The sequence below is a fragment of the Spermophilus citellus genome (assembly GCF_964194105.1).
Source record: "Spermophilus citellus genome assembly, chromosome: 2".
Lineage (NCBI taxonomy): Eukaryota > Metazoa > Chordata > Mammalia > Rodentia > Sciuridae > Spermophilus > Spermophilus citellus.
This window is the reverse complement of record NC_138183.1, coordinates 241701330-241724176: the sequence shown is the minus strand read 5'-3', so window position 1 is coordinate 241724176 and position 22847 is coordinate 241701330. Positions and strand designations below refer to the sequence as shown.

The 22847-nt window shown below is 35.2% G+C and overlaps 1 protein-coding gene across 1 annotated transcript in view; it reads left to right on the top strand.

Annotated features, from left to right (window-relative positions):
• Positions 1-4433: 4433 nt before the first annotated feature.
• The window catches only part of LOC308641870 (uncharacterized protein), a gene marked incomplete at both ends in the record, with an annotated part of 29742 nt that continues 11328 nt past the window's right edge, over positions 4434-22847 (top strand). Inside the window, 2 exons of the mRNA XM_081280453.1 lie at positions 4434-5357; positions 11480-11650. Coding sequence (XP_081136579.1) covers positions 4434-5357; positions 11480-11650 — 1095 coding nt within the window. The remainder of the gene's footprint in view (positions 5358-11479; positions 11651-22847) is intronic.

The window sequence follows — 22847 nt, the reverse complement described above, 5'->3', positions numbered from 1 at the left end:
TAGAGCGATCTTTTGTAGTTACATTGTAATTATGTCTTTAGGGTGTGTTGAAATATTTTAGGAATAAAAACTCCAAATTGCAAGTGGATATAAATCTTCTGCAACTCATATCTTGGACCACTAGTGTCTCTGAGAGAATCTTTCCTGGGATCAGGTAGGAATACAAATTCTGACTTTTATACTTGCACGTTCTTTTCTTGTTTCATATTTAGATTTATTAGTAGTGGACAGGTGACAGCAATAGCAGGTTTAAATGATAGCTTAGTTCTTTAGCCAGTTAATATAAATCAATGTGCATTTGTTATTTGGATACGTCATGGGAGAATATTAAAAATTATTAAACTATGTTTTTGATAATAATTGTTGTACTTTCAAATATCATTCTCACCATTCATACAAGTATTGAACACATATTAAGAAAACCACATTTAGACAATACAGATTAGACAACACACATTTAGATCATCAATGGAGCAAACACTTCCATTGATCATGGTATTAATATATTTAGAATAATACCCATTGAAAGGACAATCCCCTGATCCCCCAAAAATATTTTATCAGAAATATTAAAAAGAAAATAAAGATAAATTAAGATAGATAATTAAGATAAAGAAAGATAAATTAAGCAGGAATAATATTTATTCTAGGAATCATATATATCTATATCTATCTCTCTATATATAAACATATATATATATTTTTTTCAATGTTTCTAGAACATTAAAATCCCTTTTTAAAATTATTAGAGAAAATTGGGAGGTAACTATAATATTAACTAAGGGAAACATTACTACCAATGAGTGTAGGTTTGGTAAACCCCTGAGTGTAATATCAGAACTTTGGGGATGCTGGACACCTTGGGAACTAGTCAAACTCTGACACTGAGTAGCCTTGGAATCCCATGGAAATAGTCACTGCATCTAGGCAAAGAGACTATTTTCTAATTAAAGATTCAAAAGAATCTTCCCTGAGGAGCACTAAAGTACACTGCACAAAATGACCTGGAACTCAGGTTCCTGCAGTGTAACAAGGTAATGTTCCCTGCTCTCGTATTTGTGAGACACTGGAATGGAAAACTAAAGGGAAGGAAGGTGCTGGAGTCCATCAAGGAAAGAGCTCCTTCCTGGAAAATTAATATCCACAGTTCTACTCCCACTGCCTGGCTGCTTATCTCTGTTCCCTACCAGTGTTTTTTTTTTTTTTTTTTTTTTTTTTTTTTTAATTTCCCAGACTTATTTTGTCTTATTACCCAGTAGACGTAGTTTAGGGGCTTAATGACTGAAATTAAGCTTCAGTAACACTTCTATTTTCTTGGGCCTTTTCCTTGGCGTCAACCTCTTCTAGTCTCCCACTGAATCCGTTTAACAGGAACCATGTGTCACTGTGCTCAAGGACTAGTCAGTAACTGACAGTAGTTGCAGGCTAGCCCAGTCCTTCTGATACTTGCATTTTAACAAGCCTGAGAGAAGACACACTTACCCATAAATGGACATTTCCAAAAGTAGTATTTCAGGTACCAATGACATTTGTAGAAATGTGTTTTTGCTGATTGTGTTTCTGACTATCATTAGTTGTGATTTCTTTATTTTTTTGAGCTGGGAGGATTGGAAATTTTTGGAACTTCCAACTTCATCTAAATACATATCATGCTTACCAATTCCTCATAAATGGCACCCCTTATATTTTGCTTAATGACAGAACCCTAACAACATGCCAAGTGACAAGTAATGTGGGTTTAATTATTGAGTCTTCCCATAATAAAAAATAACCATATGTATTTATAGATATCCTTGTGAATCCAATTCATTAAGTGGACAAATCTGTGTTGGGTTTATTGTCTTGTTTATCTTTATCATTCTAACACAGAGGAAAGCAATTTCACATTATCAAGCCAGTGAAACCTCACATGTAACTTTATTTCTGTTGTTTAGTTCAAGAAGGAATATAGATATTTAAAAACTCTTTGCTATACTTGCTAACTCCACATCACCCAGATTTTTCATATAGGACACTGGTGTTCTGGGGAAACCTCTGTTGAGAGGGATCTCTACTGCTCTTCCCCACTGTGGTTTAATTATTTTTCTATATGCTATTTCTACAAAGAACAAAATGGTCTGGCTCCTACAAAACTGACTTGTCAATTTCTCTCATATTTTAATGACTTATTCTGTATTAGCATAGGAATTAGAGAATGGTAAGAGTCATGACAGATCAATTTGGCTGTTGCTTACATAAACATTGAATGAATAAGCAATCTTTCTAACCACAGGGCACACTGCGTACAGTAAACAGTGAGGGGTGCTTTAAGTTTGTTTGGCTATGTACTGCTTCTTAAATTTCTTATTTGTAACAGTTGAAAACTCACCTTGTTTCCATGTGAAATATCTCTGATTTATCTTAAGTGTCTCCTGAGAAAAGTCTCTGTATGTGCTGTTTATACTACAGAAATATTTGCCCACTCTTGTCCAAAAACCATTCCCACGTTTTTCTTTAAGTTGCAGTTAAAGGTTATTGTTCTTTAACATCTAACCTAATTTCTCAATACATTGCCCAAGATGTACTGAACTAATATGATTATTAGTTCAAATTCTTTCTTATTGAACTAAGCATATTTCACTATAATTTTCATCTACCCTACCATGAAGACACCAAGCCGCTCTTCAAAGACAAGCACTGTTATGGGTTTTCTTTATTTTCTCAGGGAAACAGCTTGCATGTTTGAGACTGTGTTTGATGCTGCTTCTGTACAAGTTTATCTCATCTAATGATAAGATTATGCAGCATTCTGAGAGCACCAGAGTCAAAATAACTAAATCACATTCATGTATGTATGTGACTGTCTTTCGAGGAATAGTTTACACAGTGGAAGTACAGAGCTGGTGACATTGGTATTGCATGAAATTGTTGTTTGTAATCACAGAAGATCATGCCTACATACTTCTGTTCTCTGCCCTTGTTAAAGATAGGTTTAAAACTAAATTTAATTGCCAGTGCTATTTTTTGTAGAGTTTACATGAATTTAATGAATTCTGATACTTAAAATATGTTAAGATCTTATAACAGGGGCCATGTGTTACCACATAGCAGAGATTATATTACATATTTGGAGCCTCTTTATACTGGAACCACACTCTGGTTCCCTTCATTACCTCATATTGTGTCGATGGCTATCATAGGCAACTAGGTTTTGATCCCTTACCTCTTATGAAATAAAAAGGGATAACTTTGGGAATAGAGAATGAAAATATATTATCTAAAATCCCAGGACAATAATTTTCAAATTTTTAAATTATAACTGATGTTATTTCATTATTTGAATTGGTAATATTACATGAATATGTAAATTCACTGTAACTAGTATCACCTGAAAATTCTGTACTAAGAATAATTCTTTCTTCATTAGTTTTTATTTTATAATTCTGGACATTATGGTAGTACAGTGAAGACGGTTGAATCATTTGTACATGCTTTTGGCAAAGTTCACAGTTAAATTTATATTGTATTAGCAGCATAAATTGGTCAAGTTTTTTTTTTTTTTTTTTTTTTTTTTTTTTTTTTTGGTGGTTCTGGGCTGGAACACAGGGGTTTGTGAATGTGAGGCAAGCACTCTACCAACTGAGCTATATCCCCAGCCCCCAAGTTTTGCTATACTTCAAATACCCTTACATGTTTTCTGGGATACATCAGAAAAAAAGGAAAATAGATGAGCAAATGAAACTATGCTTTAATTTTTGGTGTCTTCTTTGCCCTTTTTCTATGTTTCGTCATGCCGTATTCATGCAAACTCATGTAACTAAAATTTTATTCCTTTGTTATTCAAATAGGCTTTTGTTATTTTAAAATTTGGAATCTTACCTTGGTATATTTCCATATGAAAGTTGTGCTCCTAAGTCTAACAAATTTAGCACTAAAACTTATTCCAGAGAATTTCCTTCAAGAAGCTCTAATTCTGGGCTTATATAGATCATAGAGAATTAAATTCTCAAAAGTGAAGCTTCTAAATATGCACACACTGTTGATGACAGCAAAAAAAAAATATATATATATATTTTCTACACAAATTGTACAGAAGCAGCATCAAGCACAAATTTTAGATCCCCATGGTTTTATAAAGGGAAGCTGGAGGTTCAGTCTGATATTGCACAAACTTTAACTCATAAATCTCCCATTCACATACACATTGGTGGCTCAGGAGACACTGTAGGGATCATCTGCACGATGTATACTCAGCTATTTGAGCCCAAGACCTTCTTACGATAATCGTCCCCTATGTTCTCAGACTCTCTCCAATAATAGTTTGAGGGTTCATGAGAGAGGAAGAGTAGAAGAACGGGAGAATAAGTAGAAGAACCTAAACCTCCGAGAGACATCTTATTCACCACCTTCATTCATTTCAATTCACCCAAGTGAACATGTTGGTATCTAAGAAAATGGTCAGAGGAAATTCTACCTTGGTGACAGAATTCATTCTCTTGGGATTGACGGATCGCCCAGAGCTTCAGCCCATCCTCTTTGTGCTATTCCTGGCGATCTACCTGATCACTGTTGGGGGCAACCTTGGGATGGTGGTGTTGATCAAAGTGGACTCCCACCTACACACTCCCATGTACTACTTTCTCGCCAGTTTGTCCTGTTTGGACTTGTGCTATTCCACTAATGTGACTCCCAAGATGTTGGTGAACTTTTTATCGGAGAAGAAAACCATTTCCTATGCTGCCTGCTTAGTGCAGTGCTATTTTTTCATTGCCATGGTGATTACTGAATATTATATGCTAGCTGTGATGGCCTATGACAGGTACATGGCCATCTGTAACCCTTTGCTTTACAGCAGCAAGATGTCCAAAGGAGTCTGTGCTCGCCTGATTGCTGGTCCCTATATCTATGGGTTCCTTAGTGGCCTGATGGAAACCATGTGGACTTACCGCCTGACCTTCTGTGGCTCCAATATCATTAACCACTTCTATTGCGCAGATCCCCCCCTCATCCGGCTCTCCTGCTCTGACACATTCATTAAGGAAACATCCATGTTTGTGGTAGCAGGGTTTAATCTCTCCAACTCCCTCCTCATTATCCTCATCTCCTACATCTTCATTCTCATGGCCATTCTGAAGATGCGTTCTGCCGAAGGCAGGCGCAAAGCCTTTTCTACCTGTGGGTCCCACCTGGTGGCAGTGACTGTGTTTTATGGGACCCTGTTCTGCATGTATGTTAGACCTCCCACGGACAAGTCAGTCGAACAGTCCAAAATCATTGCTGTTTTCTACACTTTTGTCAGCCCTATGTTGAATCCCATCATTTATAGTCTGAGAAACAAGGATGTGAAACAAGCTTTTCGGAAACTCATCAGAAGAAATGTGCTCTCTAAATAAAGTCACCAAGTATCTTTCTTTCCATAAATCAGAGATCTATTTGTAAGAACTGTATCCAAATTTAATAGAATTTATAGTAAAGCTCATTTTATTGCCATAATGAAAATATATAATCTATCAGCAAAACACAAAAGACTTATCGTTTCCATGACATATAAGGGCAATGTTTGTGTGAACAGGGAGGAGGTGTGCATTTAGATATGGAAAATGAATATTCTTCTTTTGTATACTTTTGTATCTACAATTTTATACATTATATTTAAAAATCATATATTTTATAGAAAGATGTCTAGAGTAAAACATTTCTTTCCCCCACCCTGATCTTCCAGTTTTACTTCCAGATTTACTACTATTAACAATTTCTTAAGTTTTCAGAAAAAAAAAAATTGTACCAGGGATTGAACCCAGAGGTGCTTACACACTGAGACACATCTCCAGCCCTTTTGATTTTTTATTTTGAGACAGGGTCTCGCTAAATTGCTGAGGCTGGCTATTTTGATCCTCCTGTCTCAGCCTCCTGAGCCACTGGGATTACAGGCATGCACCACCGTGACTGGCTTCCAGAAAATTTTTTTTTATGTATCTACAAAGAAATGTATGATTATGTGTAAAGTTTTACACAAAATGGGTAAAACACATTGACTCTCATGAGCTGACTTTTAGTGGCTTATCATTCTATAATACTTACTGCATAGGGATTCAATCCTGTGTTTCAAAGAATTGTCCCCACATCTGCAGAGAAGAACTACTCTGTTTCACCTCAGGGGAAACATTTTATACTAACCCTTCATGTCCATTCTGAAATCAACTTATTTCTCTCACTTGGGAGAATAACTTTCAATAAGACACTTTCTTCTTTCTTCCACAACAGAATACTGGAATTATTTTCAAGACAGCTACTTTTTAGATATTAACTTCTTTGGCTCTTACAAGGGCATAGGACTGTCCTCAAACAATTGTGACATCTGTAGAGCTTATCAGTGACATTTCTGGGGCCAAGAATTCTCATGCCTTCCATCATCTCTCTTTTATTAATCATTTTTCTGGATGGATCTGAAATCTGTTATTTGTTACAGTTTAAATTTTACTTATAGTTGTTCTTTTCTACCATTGCTTATTTACAGATCTAATTTTAGAGTGAAACATGTTGACTTGTTTGCAAGTATTTAAATGCTAAATGAAACAATAACAAGTTGATTTTTTAAAAGATGTCAAATCCTAGTAAATGTGAAGTCACTTATTATCAGCAAAGTTGACAAAATTTTAAAGTACCTCTGTAAGCCACACATTGCTTCCTGTATCAAGGAGTTTTTCAGGAGCTTCAGAATGGTACAATTATGTAGGGGTTGTGAAAGTACAAAGAGCAATCAATACAATCTGTTATATGGTCTAATATAAGAATGCAAAAGTACTGATGCACCCGAAGAAAAAGCAATTGAGTCTGAGTGAATAAAAGTTCAGTGATTGTGCAACACACAGATATATATGTCCTTTATGCACTCTCCCCAGCCCACCCAGCTGCTACACAGGTTACTTCAAACCTGGAAAAACATCTGTTAGAACCAGTTTGTGTTCATATCTGTGCACCTGTCTTTCAATGAAAAAGGAAAAGCCACAGACTGTAAATGGTTGACGTCTCAAATATAAATATTTTTTCTCAGTTTTCTTTGTATCTTAGAGTGGATTTCTGCTCAGTACTTCCACCAGGTAACATTTTCCAATTCATTCATTCTATTTTACTCCATACAATTATTGTAACTAGATGTTGTTATACAAATGTCTTCATATGGAAACTTGAATTGCCCACAAATTCTATAAAATGTACATATTAAACAAAGAACCATTTTTCAGTTGGTATATTTAATTAATAATTTGTGGAATTCTACTGCAACATACACTTGGATGTATTACTACCTCACTACACACACATATTTAGTTTTGCAAACCCACCCCCTTTATTATTCCAATTTATTTTTTCCAATTTCAGTCTTTATGCTTCTATCTTTAACTTGGAACCAAATAAAAGTACAATGATGATTTCATGTAAAATAATAAACAAATCTTCATTGTCAAAATCAGCTTTGTGCCCCCATTTTTAGAGATTTAAGAACAGCGTCTTTGCATGGACCAACAAAAGAGTTCAAGGAACTATATTATTAGTCATAAGTCAACAGTAAATTCAGAAATACAAGTGACCATAAATCATTGTCATTTAGGGATGACTTTAGCAATCTGAAACTCATAAAGACGCCCAGATACACACAAGTTTAAGATAAATGAAGAATTACACTAAGTGACCTCATGAATTGACAGGCTGGCTGGAATCACACTGTCGGCCTGTTAATACCATCTATTTTATAGTCCATCTTATAGTGTGTAGGACATAGAATAAGTATATGCTCATCTACTGGATACTTAATTTATTGAGAAAATTGGGAAATATGATAAAAAATATAGAAGAAAATAGAGAAAATTTACTGTACTTCCTAAGAAATAATTGTCAGAAGATATTTTATATTTCCCCCTACTTTATTAAAAGTGTCATACTTTATTGTTTCTTTAGTAAAAATATACATATGTATTAAAATTGTCTTATAGATTTGCAATTTTACAATCCTGACATTTCTTACATCAGATATTTTTTATTGATATATATATATATATATATATATATATATATATATATATATATCAAACATCTGTTAGAATTCTGTAAAATGCACATATATGTATCATATATATCTCAATAATAAAACACTCACATGCACACAAAAAAGAGAAAGAGTAATAAATTTTACCAAAGGTTAAGCATTGTTTTAACATATGTTGTTTTGTTTACTCTGCCTGTAAATATCATGGGGTCAGTGTTGTAAACTGTATTTTAAAGATGAGGAACTAAAGACTCATAATTTCATTATAAACCTAAAATCACTTAGGTCTGAGCAAGTTCAAATCTAACATTAAAGTTTATACCCATATTGCCTTTTAAAATTCTTACTATACTCAGAATTGAACCAATGACCTACATTTGCAGCTCTTCCTATATTTTATTTTGAGATAGGTTCTAACTAAAGTTGTGGCCAGGTGGTCCTCCTGCCCCAGTGTGGAGTAGCTAGAATTACAAGTGTGTGTATTGTGCTTTCTCCCCTATTTTCATAATATTCTTTTCCCAACTATTCTTCATATAGGGATAAAGTCACGAAATGAATACTACAATCATTTTCTGTCTTTCAAAAGTGTTCTTTATAAATTTTAATCTTTTTTTTTTTTGCATCTGGGATTGAACTCACGCAATCACTGAGCCACATCCCCAGCCCTATTTTGTATTTCCATTTAGAGATGAGGTCTCACCAAGTTGCCTAGCACCCTGCTGTTGCTAAAGCTGGCTTTGTCAAAAGCATTCTTGATCAGATTTGATACTTACATGCACACTAAATAACATGATCTACTACAAGGAAACATCTTTCTTTATAATGTGTCGACAAATTCAACTTGTTCAATAAAGTGAGTTTGTGGTCAGGTCTTGAATCCATCATTTTTCTATTAAATTAATAGACAAAAGCATGGAATCAAACATAGTTGACACATTACTCAACTTCTCTCTCCCTCAATTTCTTTCTCTTGGAAACAAACATCATTTTCTCTTAGGGATGCAACGTAGAAGAATCTATGAATTGATACTTAAAAAGCACTTGAGACAGCACAGTATTTACTCAGTAAAAGTTAGCTTCTTAGTTACCATTACTAAAATTTTATTTCACCTCTTTTATTCCTTCTACATTTTCCTTTATTGCAGCTATCTTTCCTCAGATATAATGGATGTCTGTGTCCTCTATGACAGTGTAAATGCCACAAGGTCAGAAAAGCTGCTTTGGGAGTAATTCCTTTCTTTGCTTAGTTTACATAGTTTGTGCTACCTAAAACAATGATAAATGCAAAGATACCTTAAAATCGAGATATTAATATCACCTTTATAAGGTGATGGTATGTTTCTGTAAAACATATGAAACATTGAGGGATAATCTCAAACGAATAAATTAAATGTGCATAATTCATATATAATCAGTCTGCTTTTATTTCCTTTCAACAGAAGAATTCATCTGGAAATGTTAAGAATAAACCAGACTCGAGAGAAGGAATTTAGCTTCTTGAGGTTGACCACTTGTCCAGAGTTGCACCCCGCCTTCTTGGTCTTATTTTTTGCATTATGCACTCTCATTGTGGAAGACTTGGGCACACATTTGGAGACCACATCGTCAGTCTGTCTCCTCACCCATCGGTCAACACCACAAATTCTGATTAGTTTTTTATTTGAGAAGTTATTTTTCATAGTCGGTTTATGTCAACACTATAACATGATTGCATTGCTGTTGACTTGGTGTTTTGTTCCTGTGGGCATCTGTGGCAATCATATTCGCATGGTCATCTGCCTTCCATGCAGTTACAACACCGAGTCCAGAGTCCTCCACATGTACGTGGCTGCCGTTGCCAGTATGTGTGGTTTCACATAGACTTGTTTAGCATCATAGCCTCCTTCTTCAGCAATATCAGAGGCCTTTGTTGTGTTTTTGCAGGTTGCTGCTACTCAGATTTAAAAAAAAAAATTATTTTACTATAAAACATGTTGGACCTCAAAAATATTCCTTAGGAGTGTATACAACTCCCAAATTTACATTTTACCAACAAATTTGGAATCTTTCTATTTTGTAAATTAGCAAAATCTTTCTCTTTTTTTCCTGTTTTTTTTTTTAATTCTATCTTATAACTATGTTGTGGTAATAGCATCTCATGGAAGGAATCAGTAGTAAACTAAAATACTATCTGCTGTATAGGTTTGTGACTCTTCCTCTGAACCATCAAATAAAAGAAAGGAAGAATGCAATTCTGGAAAAAATAATGAGAGAGAGAGAGTTAATTTTATGTGTGAACTTCACTGGGCTAATGGTTTCTTAGATGATTGGCAAAATATTATTTTGTGGTGTCTATGAATATTTTTCTGGAGGAAACTGTAAGATTAGTTGGTAGACTTGAAGAAGCTCTTTCTCATCATGTGTGTTGGCCTAATCTGGTCTGTTGAGGGACTGCCGGGAACAAAAAGACAAAGGAACGGCAAGTTTTTCATTCTGTTTGATCTGAAGCAACCATGTTCTATCTTCAGAAGTTGTTTATTCTGGCTCTTAGATCTTAAGATTGCATCAGGATTTACACAGTCAGTTGTCCTAAGTCCCAGGTCTTCAGACTCAGACTGAACCATGCCATGGGCTTTCATTATTGTCCAGTTTTTAGATGGAAAATCATTGAATTTCTTGGCATAAGCCAATTCCACATACATATAGAACATATATATAAACACGCATGCACACACATGCATACAAATATATATATTAGTTTTTGTGTATATATGAATATATATATGTATTATATGCATGTATTTCATATATATATACATGTGTATATGTACATGTATATGTATACACATGTATATATGTATGTTTACATTTATACATATACATATATACATATCTGTATATATATGAAATACATGCATATAATACATATATACATGTCCATTGCTCTTATTGGTTCTGTATCTCTCTTATTGGTTCTTTATCTCTCAAATAATGCCAATGATTTTGGAATAAAGGGAGTAGTTCTAGAGGAATAAAATTTTAAAAATTAATTTCCTAAATAGTTTGTGCCATTGTACTGTTTGCACAAACTGTCTGGTTTGGATTCTTCTAATCAACCACTTCTAAACTTCTAATCAATTCTTCTATCCAACCACTAAAGTGCAAGGAGGTAAGCTGCTCTGTACATCATGATTTTGAACACTTTTGGGGGAAAAAAAGAATACAATAACATTGAGTTTTTACTCCAGATTTCACTTCACAATGTGGAGATAGAATAAGATGAGCTCAATACTTTGAGCTCAGGTCAAACCTAAGAGTTTTTATGTGTTCCGTGAAGGAGTGCCTCCATTTCCATATTTACTGATAAATACTGAGTAGGATCTTACCAATTAGGATGGGAATAAATTTTAGAAAGAACTTGATAAGCTGGGAACTTTCAGATTCTAAATTCCAATGAGGTTTTTTTTTTGCCAGTAGAAGAAGGGTTCTACCCCTGATGATAGCAGCTACCCCATTCCCAATAGAATTGATGTCACCATCTCCAACAGAAGCCTTCTTCTCAGCTCCAGTGGCAATTACCCATCTACCATCAGTGGCAGCGGTATCCCCAACCCAATAGTCGCAGTTTCTCTCACCATTGTGATTTTGGTATTTCTACCTTTGTATGCAAAGGATTATTGTGTAATGCCTTTTCTGAGGAAAGAGCAGTCTCTTGCCAAATAAGAAAATGATGATCAGCATCAAGACCCACTTTGCCACTCCTTTATGTTTCTGAATCTGTAACTAGACTCAGGTCATAGAAAGCCCCTGAAGATGAGGTTCACAGTGTGACACATGAGGAGGTGTGTTATACCCCGAAGAACTACATGTGTTTTCCAATTTATATAATTTATACAAAAGTATAAACCTATAGAACATATATGAAAATGGATCTTAAGGATGTGGGATTATGGAAGGAACAAAAAGTAGGATCAGAATGAATTTATTGATGTAGGCCCTCTAAGCATCGAAGGTGAATTTAATGTTGCAGCTTGGAGATTTAGGAAAGGTTGTAAGTATTTTCTATTTTGTGAGTCAAACTGCTGAAAATAACAACATAGAGGAAGAAAAAAATCATTTTGGCCTGTAGTTTCAGAAGTTAAGCCCATTGTTGATTCACTGTATTGTTCTGGGTCCAAGGGGAGGCAAATCATCATGGTGGAAAGGCATGGTGGAGGTAAGTTCTTCAATTCAAGGCAGCCCAGAAAATGGAGAGGAGAGAGGGAGAAGATATATTTCAGACTGTGCTCTTTTTGACCTACCCTCCCAGCATGCTTTGCTTGCCTAGAATTACCACCTAGAAGTTCTTTCAAATTATCAACCCATCAAATCAATTAATCCACTGATTAAACTTGTATCTTTCATAAACTGGCCATTTCACCTCTACACATTCTTATATTGCCTAATGCAGGAACAGTTTTTTAGCTCCAAACTATAACATTGCAACTTTTTTGGATTGGTTGACTAAAATGTGGGTGAAAAATGACCCATTGTGCATGAATTGTAAATGCCTGATGTCCTTTGATTTATTATCAAAAAGGGATTTTAGGTCTTAGTGAGATTGGAATGCTAGAATGGAATTGCTATTTATGACCTGCTTATTGATACTGGGAGAGTTCAAAATACAAATTCTTCACCAATGCTTTCAGATGTAAACTCGTGTGTGGAGTCCCAGCATCCTTTAAGTGTTCCATGATTGATCTTCTTAGAATGAGAAAAAAAAGTCATTTAATTAGAAAACATCAGTGTAATAATAGCAAAGCAATAGGATGTGGCAAGGGGCAAAGTGACAGCAGGGAATATCCAAAGGCACTCTGGGTGTGGTGACTGTAATGGGAAACAGTCAAAGCTGAAATCATGATGCTCTGAACTATTCAGACCAATGGTGTTGGATGTTTAGCCATGGTGTTCCCAGAAAAGAAACACAAGAGAGTCCCAAATTCTTACTTAATTTGTGAGGGCAGAAAACTTTTAGGTCTGTTGAATAAAGGAATAACTTGAATCTTAAAAAAAAAAAATGATTCTCTTCCCTTTAATCAGTTTCCAGAGTTAAATCAATTCACTGACGCAAACCTTTTGAATGAAGTGGAGGTTTCCACAGAGACCTAAGATCCTTTTACTGGGTTAACATGTATTGGGAAAAGGAAATGATGAAATTTGAGAGGGGGGGATTTGGGTACTGGATCTCAACTAGCCCTAATTCCAGGAGACCTAAATATCACCATAGTCCTCTAGTTTAGAGCTTATGGAAGGCAGGTGACCAGTGGAGTTTCAGTTTACAGCCATCTTAGGGTGAACCCATCCCGCCCCCAACTTTGTAATGCAGAATTAGAACAGACATTCTTAACAGCCCGCAGAATCTCCACATTGGTTTTCTGACTTGTGAAAATAGGGTAAAAGAGACAGTTGAAGTATTTTCTAAAATGTTTTGTATGCACATAGGAAAAAAAAATTCTCATTAAGACTTTCAGGATAATTCTCCCAGGAAAGAACACAACTGAGGTAAATCTCCTTCCCAGGCCATTTTTTATTCCTATCCAAGATTTCTAGCTCTCTGCTATCCCTGAGTAGAGTTTCACTAAGCTCTCAGGGTAAAATCACATGTTGTTATCTCCCAATCTCCTGCATACAGTCACTAGATATGGGTTTGGTTTTGAATTAGAAACAACTTAGGATCAACTATAGTACACATTCATATTTTAAAGATGAAGAGATTTGCTTGAAATTAATGGAATAGACTACAAGAACAGAATTACTCAGTGGAACAAAAACCACTTTGGTTTTCTTGCTTCTCTCTCCTGCTATATGCTGTGATGAATGTATCATAAATTGCTTTCATGTGCCTGGAAAGCATAAGCATTTCTTATTTATTTTAGTGAATATTTAATCATAAAATCTGATAAATTAACATCAAGGAAAGACAACTTAGTGATTAAAGATAGATTTGTAGTCATATCTGTTTTCTTTTCTCAGCCAGTTCACTTATTATCTTTTTCAAATTTGGAAAAAAAATTGATTATCTTCAATAAGACTCAAGTCCATCAATATAGAAGGCTTTAAAATATTTATTCAAGTGGGTTATGAACTCCCATTTTTATAACCCACTTGAATAAATATGGTATATTAAGAACTATGTAATGTTTTGAACAACCAACAATAAAATAAAATATTAAAAAAAATATATATATTTATTCAAGGGCCCCTCCCAACTCTCCCGTAAGGGCCCCTCCCAGCTCTCCCGTGAGCACGATAGCCAGTCCGAGGGAATCAGAAGTGGCGCGGGACCCGCGGCGCGGAACTACCGCTCCCACCAGTGCTGACAGCTGAGGTCTCTTGCACCAGCTACCGGAGGCGTGGCTACCAGAGGGCAAGTAAAATTCGCTGAGGATTCTCAGCCCCAAGCTCTACAAACTTAGGGTCTGAGGGAATGGCAAACTGGAAGAGTGTGCCCAGTCGTTCATGAAAACAGAGCTCCCGGGAGCAGCAGACCTGGTGTGTAGCCAGTATTGTGGTGAGCAGCACCCGTGAGAGGGGCCTGGTTAGAGGAAAAGTGGGAAGTGACTAGACACAAGAGGAGGCCCTAGACACTCAGGATTGGAGACTCGCCCAGTCTGGGAGGAGCTGCTGCACAGTGATTGGTTCCCGTGTATTGACAGGAGAAACTTGGCCTGGTGGGCACAGCGCCACCTACTGGAAGAGAAGTTAATCAAACTCTAAGACTGCATTTATTAGTTTTTTTTTTCTTTTTTTCTTTTCTCTTTTTTTTTTTTTTGATTTGGGTTTTTCTTTCATTTTCATTTTTCTTTCTTGTTGTTTTTTTTAAATTTTTCTTACAATTTTTTAAATTTTGTTTTCTTCTAATTTTAATTTTAATTTTTTTATTATTTTAAAAAAATTTTTTTCTTTTTTTATTTCCTATTTTTTTCTTCTTTTGTCTTTTCATTTCTTTTCAATTATCTTATCCCCCCTTCCTTGAATTCTACCTGCTTACTCTCATTCTCTTTAGTGACTTCTTCCCTTCCCTTCTATACCTTTCCTCCCATGCATCTAACAAATTTATAGGAGTAAACAGTAATTCATCAGTCAAACAGAACAAGAAGTAACATGAGCAGCTTCAAAAAGCAAGGAAGAAAAGGAGTACAAACAATGCAGGACAGCCTAAATATTCAGGAGGACCAAGAGTCATCAGAAAAATGGTCATATAAAGAACTCAAGGAACACCTTAGACAGATGGAATGGAACCTTAAAGAGGATACAAGACAGCAAATTCAAGCAGCGAAAGAACACATTGAGAATGAATTACATAAACAGATAAAAGAAGAAGTTAAGCATCTCTATCAGGAGATAGAGATTATAAAAAATAATCAAACAATAATTCTAGAAATGAAGGAAATGATAAACCAAATTAAAAACTCAATTGAGAGTATCACTAACAGAGTGGAGCAAGTAGAAGCCAGAACGTAGGATAATGAAGACAAAATATATCATCTTGAAAAGAGTCTAGCCAACTCAGAAAGGCTGGTAAAAAATCACGAGAAAAACATCCAAGAGTTATGGGATAACATAAAAAAACCAAACTTACGAGTCATCGGGATAGAAGAAGGTACAGAGATTCAAACCAAGGGAATGAGTAACCTGCTGAATGAAATAATTACAGAAAACTTTCCAGAAATAAAAAAGGAAACAGATATACAAATTGAAGATGCATACAGGACACCAAGCACACAAAATCACAGTAGACCAACGCCAAGACACATTGTTATGAAGATAGCCAATATACAGAACAAAGAGAAAATATTAAAAGCTACAAGAGAAAGGAGACAGATTACATTCAGGGGTAAACCAATAAGGTTAACAACGGATTTTTCATCACAGACACTGAAAGCAAGAAGGTCATGGAACAATGTATTTCAAACACTGAAAGACAATGGATGCCAACCAAGAATTCTGTATCCAGCAAAATTAAGCTTCAGGTATGACAACGAAATAAAAATCTTTCATGATAAACAAAAGTTAAAAGAATTTGCAGCCAGAAAACCAGCATTGCAAAGCATTTTGAGCAAAACACTACACGAGGAAGAAATGAAAAACAATAACCAAAACCATCAGTAGGAAGTGCCTCGGTAAAGACAGAGGGTGAGGGGAAAGATAATCATGGAGAAACAAACTAAATATTTTAAAAAAAGGATAAATAATCAAACATGGATGGAAGTACAAACCATATATCAATAGTAACTCTGAATGTTAATGGCTTAAACTCTCCAATAAAGTGACATAGGCTGGTATCATGGATTAAAAAAACAAATCCAACAATATGCTGCCTCCAGGAGACACATCTGATTGGAAAAGACATACACAGGCTGAAAGTGAAAGGATGGGAAAAAATATACCACACACACGGTCCTCGTAAGCAAGCAGGGGTGGCCATCCTCATATCGAATAAAATCGACTTCAAGACTAAGTTAATCAAAAGGGATAAAGAAGGATATTATATACTGTTAAAAGGAACCATTCACCAACAAGACATAACAATTATCAATATTTATGCACCAAATAATGGTGCTGCGACATTCATAAAACAAATTCTCCTCAAGTTCAAGAATCAAATAGACCACAACACAATAATTATGGGTGACTTCAACACACCTCTCTCACCATTGGACAGATCCTCCAAACAAAAGTCGAATAAAGAAACTATAGAACTCAATATCACAATCAATAACCTAGACTTAACTGACATATATAGAATATATCAATCATCATCAAGTGGATATACTTTTTTCTCAGCAGCACATGGATCCTTCTCAAAAATAGACCATATATTATGCCATAGGGCAACCCTCAGTAAATATAAAGGGGTGGAGATAATACCTTGCATTTTATCTGATCATAATGGAAAGCAACTGGAAATCAATGATAAAAGAAGGAAGGAAAAATCCTACATCACATGGAAAATGAACAATATGTTACTGAATGATCAATGGGTTACAGAAGACATAAAGGAGGAAATCAAAAAATTCTTAGAGATAAATGAAAATACAGACACAACATATCGGAATCTATGGGACACAATGAAAGCAGTTTTAAGAGGAAAATTCATCACCTGGTGGTCATTCCTCAAAAAAAGAAAAAACCAACAAATAAATGAGCTCACACTTCATCTCAAAGCCCTAGAAAAGGAAGAGCAAAACAACAGCAAATGTAGCAGAAGGCAAGAAATAATTAAAATCAGAGCGAAAATCAATGAAATTGAAACAAAAGAAACTATTGAAAAAATTAACAAAACTAAAAGTTGGTTCTTCAAAAAAATAAAGAAGATTGACAGACCTTTAGCCATGCTAATGAAGAGAAGAAGAGAGAGAACTCAAATTACTAACATACGGGATGAAAAAGGCAATATCACAACAGATGCTACAGAAATACAGAAGACAATTAGAAATTATTGTGAAAACCTATATTCCAATAAAATAGAAGATAGTGAAGACATTGATAAATTTCTTAAGTCATATGATTTGCCCAGACTGAGTCAGGAGGATACACACAATTTGAACAGACCAATATCAATGGATGAAATTGAAGAAGCCGTCAAAAGACTACCAACCAAGAAAAGCCCAGGACCGGATGGGTATACAGCGGAGTTTTACAAAACCTTTAAAGAAGAATTAATACCAATACTTTTCAAGTTATTTCAGGAAATAGAAAAAGAGGGAGCTCTTCCAAATTCATTCTATGAGGCCAACATCACCCTGATTCCGAAACCAGACAAAGACACCTCAAAGAAAGAAAACTACAGACCAATATCTCTAATGAACCTAGATGCAAAAATCCTCAATAAAATTCTGGCGGATCGAATACAAAAACACATCAAAAAAAATTGTGCACCATGATCAAGTAGGATTCATCCCTGGGATGCAAGGATGGTTCAATATACGGAAATCAATAAATGTTATTCACCACATCAATAGACTTAAAGATAAGAACCATATGATCATCTCGATAGACGCAGAGAAAGCATTCAACAAAGTACAGCATCCCTTTATGTTCAAAACATTAGAAAAACTAGGGATAACAGGAACTTACCTTGACATTGTAAAAGCTATCTATGCTAAGCCTCAGGCTAGCATCATTCTGAATGGAGAAAAGTTGAAGGCATTCCCTCTAAAATCTGGAACAAGACAGGGATGCCCTCTATCACCACTTCTATTCAATATAGTTCTCGAAACACTGGCCAGAGCAATTAGACAGACGAAAGAAATTAAAGGCATAAAAATAGGAAAAGAGGAACTTAAATTATCACTATTTGCAGATGACATGATTCTATACCTAGAAGACCCAAAAGGGTCTACAAAGAAACTACTAGAACTAATAAATGAATTCAGCAAAGTGGCAGGATATAAAATCAACATGCATAAATCAAAGGCATTTCTGTATATCAGTGACAAAACTTCTGAAACGGAAATGAGGAAAAACACTCCATTCACAATATCCTCAAAAAAAAAATAAAATACTTGGGAATCAACCTAACAAAAGAGGTGAAAGATTTATACAATGAAAACTACAGAACCCTAAAGAGAGAAGTAGAAGAAGATCTTAGAAGATGGAAAAATATACCCTGTTCATGGATAGGCAGAACTAACATCATCAAAATGGCGATATTACCAAAAGTTCTCTATAGGTTTAATGCAATGCCAATCAAAATCGCAACTGCATTTCTTGTAGAAATAGATAAAGCAATCATGAAATTCATATGGAAAAATAAAAGACCCAGAATAGCAAAAGCAATTCTAAACAGGAAGTGTGAATCAGGCGGTATAGCGATACCAGATTTCAAACTATATTACAGAGCAATAGTGACAAAAACAGCATGGTACTGGTACCAAAACAGGCGGGTGGACCAATGGTATAGAATAGAGGACACAGAGACTAATCCACTTAGTTACAACTATCTTATATTTGATAAAGGGGCTAAAAGCATGCAATGGAGGAAGGATAGCATCTTCAACAAATGGTGTTGGGAAAACTGGAAATCCATATGCAACAAAATGAAACTGAATCCCTTTCTCTTGCCATGCACAAAAGTTAACTCAAAATGGATCAAGGAGCTTGATATCAAATCAGAGACTCTGCGTCTGATAGAAGAAAAAGTTGGCTCCGATCTACATATTGTGGGGTCGGGCTCCAAATTCCTTGATAGGACACCCATCGCACAAGAGTTAATAACAAGAATCAACAAATGGGACTTACTTAAACTAAAAAGTTTTTTCTCAGCAAGAGAAACAATAAGAGAGGTAAATAGGGAGCCTATATACTGGGAACAAATTTTTACTCCACACACTTCAGATAGAGCCCTAATATCCAGAGTATACAAAGAACTCAAAAAATTAGACAATAAGATAACAAATAACCCAATCAACAAATGGGCCAAGGACCTGAACAGACACTTCTCAGAGGAGGATATACAATCAATCAACAAGTACATGAAAAAATGCTCACCATCTCCAGCAGTCAGAGAAATGCAAATCAAAACCACCCTAAGATACCATCTCACTCCAGTGGGATTGGCAGCCACTATGAAGTCAAACAACAACAAGTGCTGGCAAGGATGTGGAGAAAAGGGTGCACTTGTACATTGCTGGTGGGACTGCCAATTGGTGCGGCCAATTTGGAAAGCAGTTTGGAGATTCCTGGGAAAGATGGGAATGGAACCACCATTTGACCCTGCTATTGCCCTTCTCGGACTATTCCCTGAAGACCTTAAAAGAGCGTGCTACGGGGATACTGCCACATCGATGTTCATAGCAGCACAATTCACAATAGCTAGACTATGGAACCAACCCAGATGCCCTTCAATAGATGAATGGATAAAAAAAAAAATGTGGCATCTATACACAATGGAGTACTATGCAGCAATAAAAAATGACAAAAATCATAGAATTTGCAGGGAAATGGATGGCACCAGAGCAGATTATGCTTAGTGAAGCTAGCCAATCCCTAAAAACATATACCAAATGTCTTGTTTGATATAATGAGAGCAACTATGAACAGAGCAGGGAGGAAGAGCAGAAAGAAAAGATTAACATTAAACAGAGACATGAGATGGGAGGGAAAGGGAGAGAAAAGGGAAATTGCATGGAAATGAAGGGAGACCCTCATTGCTATACAAAATTACATATAAGAGGTTGTGAGGGGAATGGGAAAATAAACAAGGAGAGAAATGAATTACAGTAGATGGGGTAGAGAGAGAAGATGGGAGGGGAAGGGTGGGGGGATAGTAGGGGATAGGAAAGGTAGCAGAATACAACAATTTCTAATAGGGCATTATGTAAAATTGTGGATGTGTAACCGACGTGATTCTGCAATCTGCATTTGGGGTAAAATTGGGGGTTCATAACCCACTTCAATCTAATGTATGAAATATGATATGTCAAGAGCTTTGTAATGCTGTGAACAACCAATAAAAAATAAATAAAAAAAAAAGATCCTGGAGGAAGAGATGAATAGCAAGCAAGCGTGTGTTGACCCTAAGTCTGGGGCATTCAGGTCCTCCCTAGATAGCAAAAAAAAAAAAAAAAAAAAAAAAAAAAAAAAAAAAAAAAAAAAAAAAATTCAGATTTTAATGTTTCCAATAAAATTAGTCTTAAAAATGCTGAATATATTGTTTATGAAAATTAATTACTTTATTAATCAGATATATTAAGAATACCTTACCACAAGAACTTTCATATCTATACAAGGTAGATCCTGGCCAAGAGAAATAAGGAATTAAAGAAATTATCTTTTTTTGCCTTGTATTTTTTATATTTATTCTATTGCATTCATATTCTTTTGGATTTTTCTTAAAACAAAACAAAGCAAAAAAACATAAAATTAGAAAAAAAAAATCTAAAATACCCACAACTGTTGATTTGAAATGAATGTTGCCTCTCTCCAATGATACTGCATGGTGGGAAATGCTCAGGTTATACTGGGGACCAAGTGAAATGGGTAACATTTTTCTTTGTTTTGTTTTTCAGTGCAGCCCTTACTGTTGAGTACTGGAGATAGTGAGGTACAACAGTGTTCAGTAATGCAGAGCAAGCAATAAGTTAAGTTCATTATCAAGGGAGTTGGGAAGACAGAAGAGATGCTTAAGTCATTCCTAACTCCCATGGTGAACGTCCCTGAGCTATCTTCAGGGAACTTTTAATTGGTGGAATTGATGAGTTCATTTCGAAAAAAAAAAAAAATTTTGAATGGCAATAGGGAAAAGAAATCAGCCTTATAAATACAATTAAATGTCCCTCATTTATTCTTGAAGGCCTTTTGGCTTTCTCTACATCTTTATAGGTAGAGGGCTATTTGCACTGTTAATAACTAGCCAAAGTGTCATTATTTAAACGTGGATTCTAAACACTTACTTGATAGTAATGAGTGCTTGCTTAGAAAGAGTTAGATGACGGCAAAGAAAGGAGGAGTGTTTTTTATCTTTGTGGTACCAATGCACAGAATCTGAAAATTTGTGCTTGAGATTAAATTGAAATTTCCTGTGATGGCTTTATGTACTTCTCATGATGTCAGATCTTCACCTACATTGTAGCTTTTAAATGTCAAAGAAAATCCCTGCAATAAGAGTTTACGGTGAGAAAAACTACAGTTCATAAAAGTTAGGTGAGTTGTCTACAAATGTAGAGATAATATGCATGATAGTTGTATTTTTTAAAGTCAAAACTGTCAACTTTCCAATAACTTTGAATTGATTTTCTGAGATAAATGTAAATGCTGAGGTTGCTAAAAATGTTTTAGGACAAAATGATTTTCATGGCTATGGACAGCACCAAAATAGCTTAACAGAACCTTTCCAAGGAAGGGGATGCATTTGTACATATATGAACATATATTTACATGTTTGATATATATATATGTGTGTATACAGATAATATATAAAATCCGGGAGAGTTTTCACATATGTACAAGGGCAAAGTAGATAGAAGAAGAGTGAGAGGGAAGGGAGATAAAGGAGAGAAGGAGAGGGAGTGGGAGGGAGAGGGGGAGAAGTGGAGAGAGGTGTGTCTATCATCTTTGTAAAGATGATAGTTTCTATTATATGAAAAGCTTTTTAGGTTTGGAAAACAGATAAATCTGCACATAAGGCTAAAATGGACTTATAGCTGAACTTGAGATTAGAAGTGATTAAAATGTGGAAGGCTTAGAATGATATGGTAAAAAAAATAGAAAATTATTAGAGTTGTTTCAGGAGAGAAATGTGGAGGTAAGAAATTGGAGAGGAAGAGAAACAAGAGAGGTATTATGAAGATGGAGATTCAATGTAATAAAATTGCCAGATAAAAATCTTCTGCAGGAGGAGAATGAAAGGAGTATACTGGTCTATTGTTTCAATTTCAATTATTTTATTTCCTTGCAACTAATATCTATCTTTCCCCTGTTTTCCAAAAAGTTACACTATTGTATGTGTCTGTGTATTTGTGAACATTCTGGATTTCTAAATATCCTGAAATGGATGGAAAAGTTTCAGGCAATTTAAAAAGAGACTGACCTCAGGATTATTAAAGCATTATCATAACACATTTAAGGCATCCTATACTACTTGGGCATAATAACTGAGGGACTAATTAGATTCAAAGTAATAATGATCACTTCATATCATTACTTTAGAGGCAGTCAGCCTTTGAGTAATCTTGAGTGCTGATCCTAAGGTGTTCGTGTTGTTTGGATAGGAGTTTCAATTTTTGTGGGCCAAAATGAAATAATAGTCATTGAAAGAAGTTACAAATGTATTTTTCCTTTATACAAAATTCTGAGCTAGTAT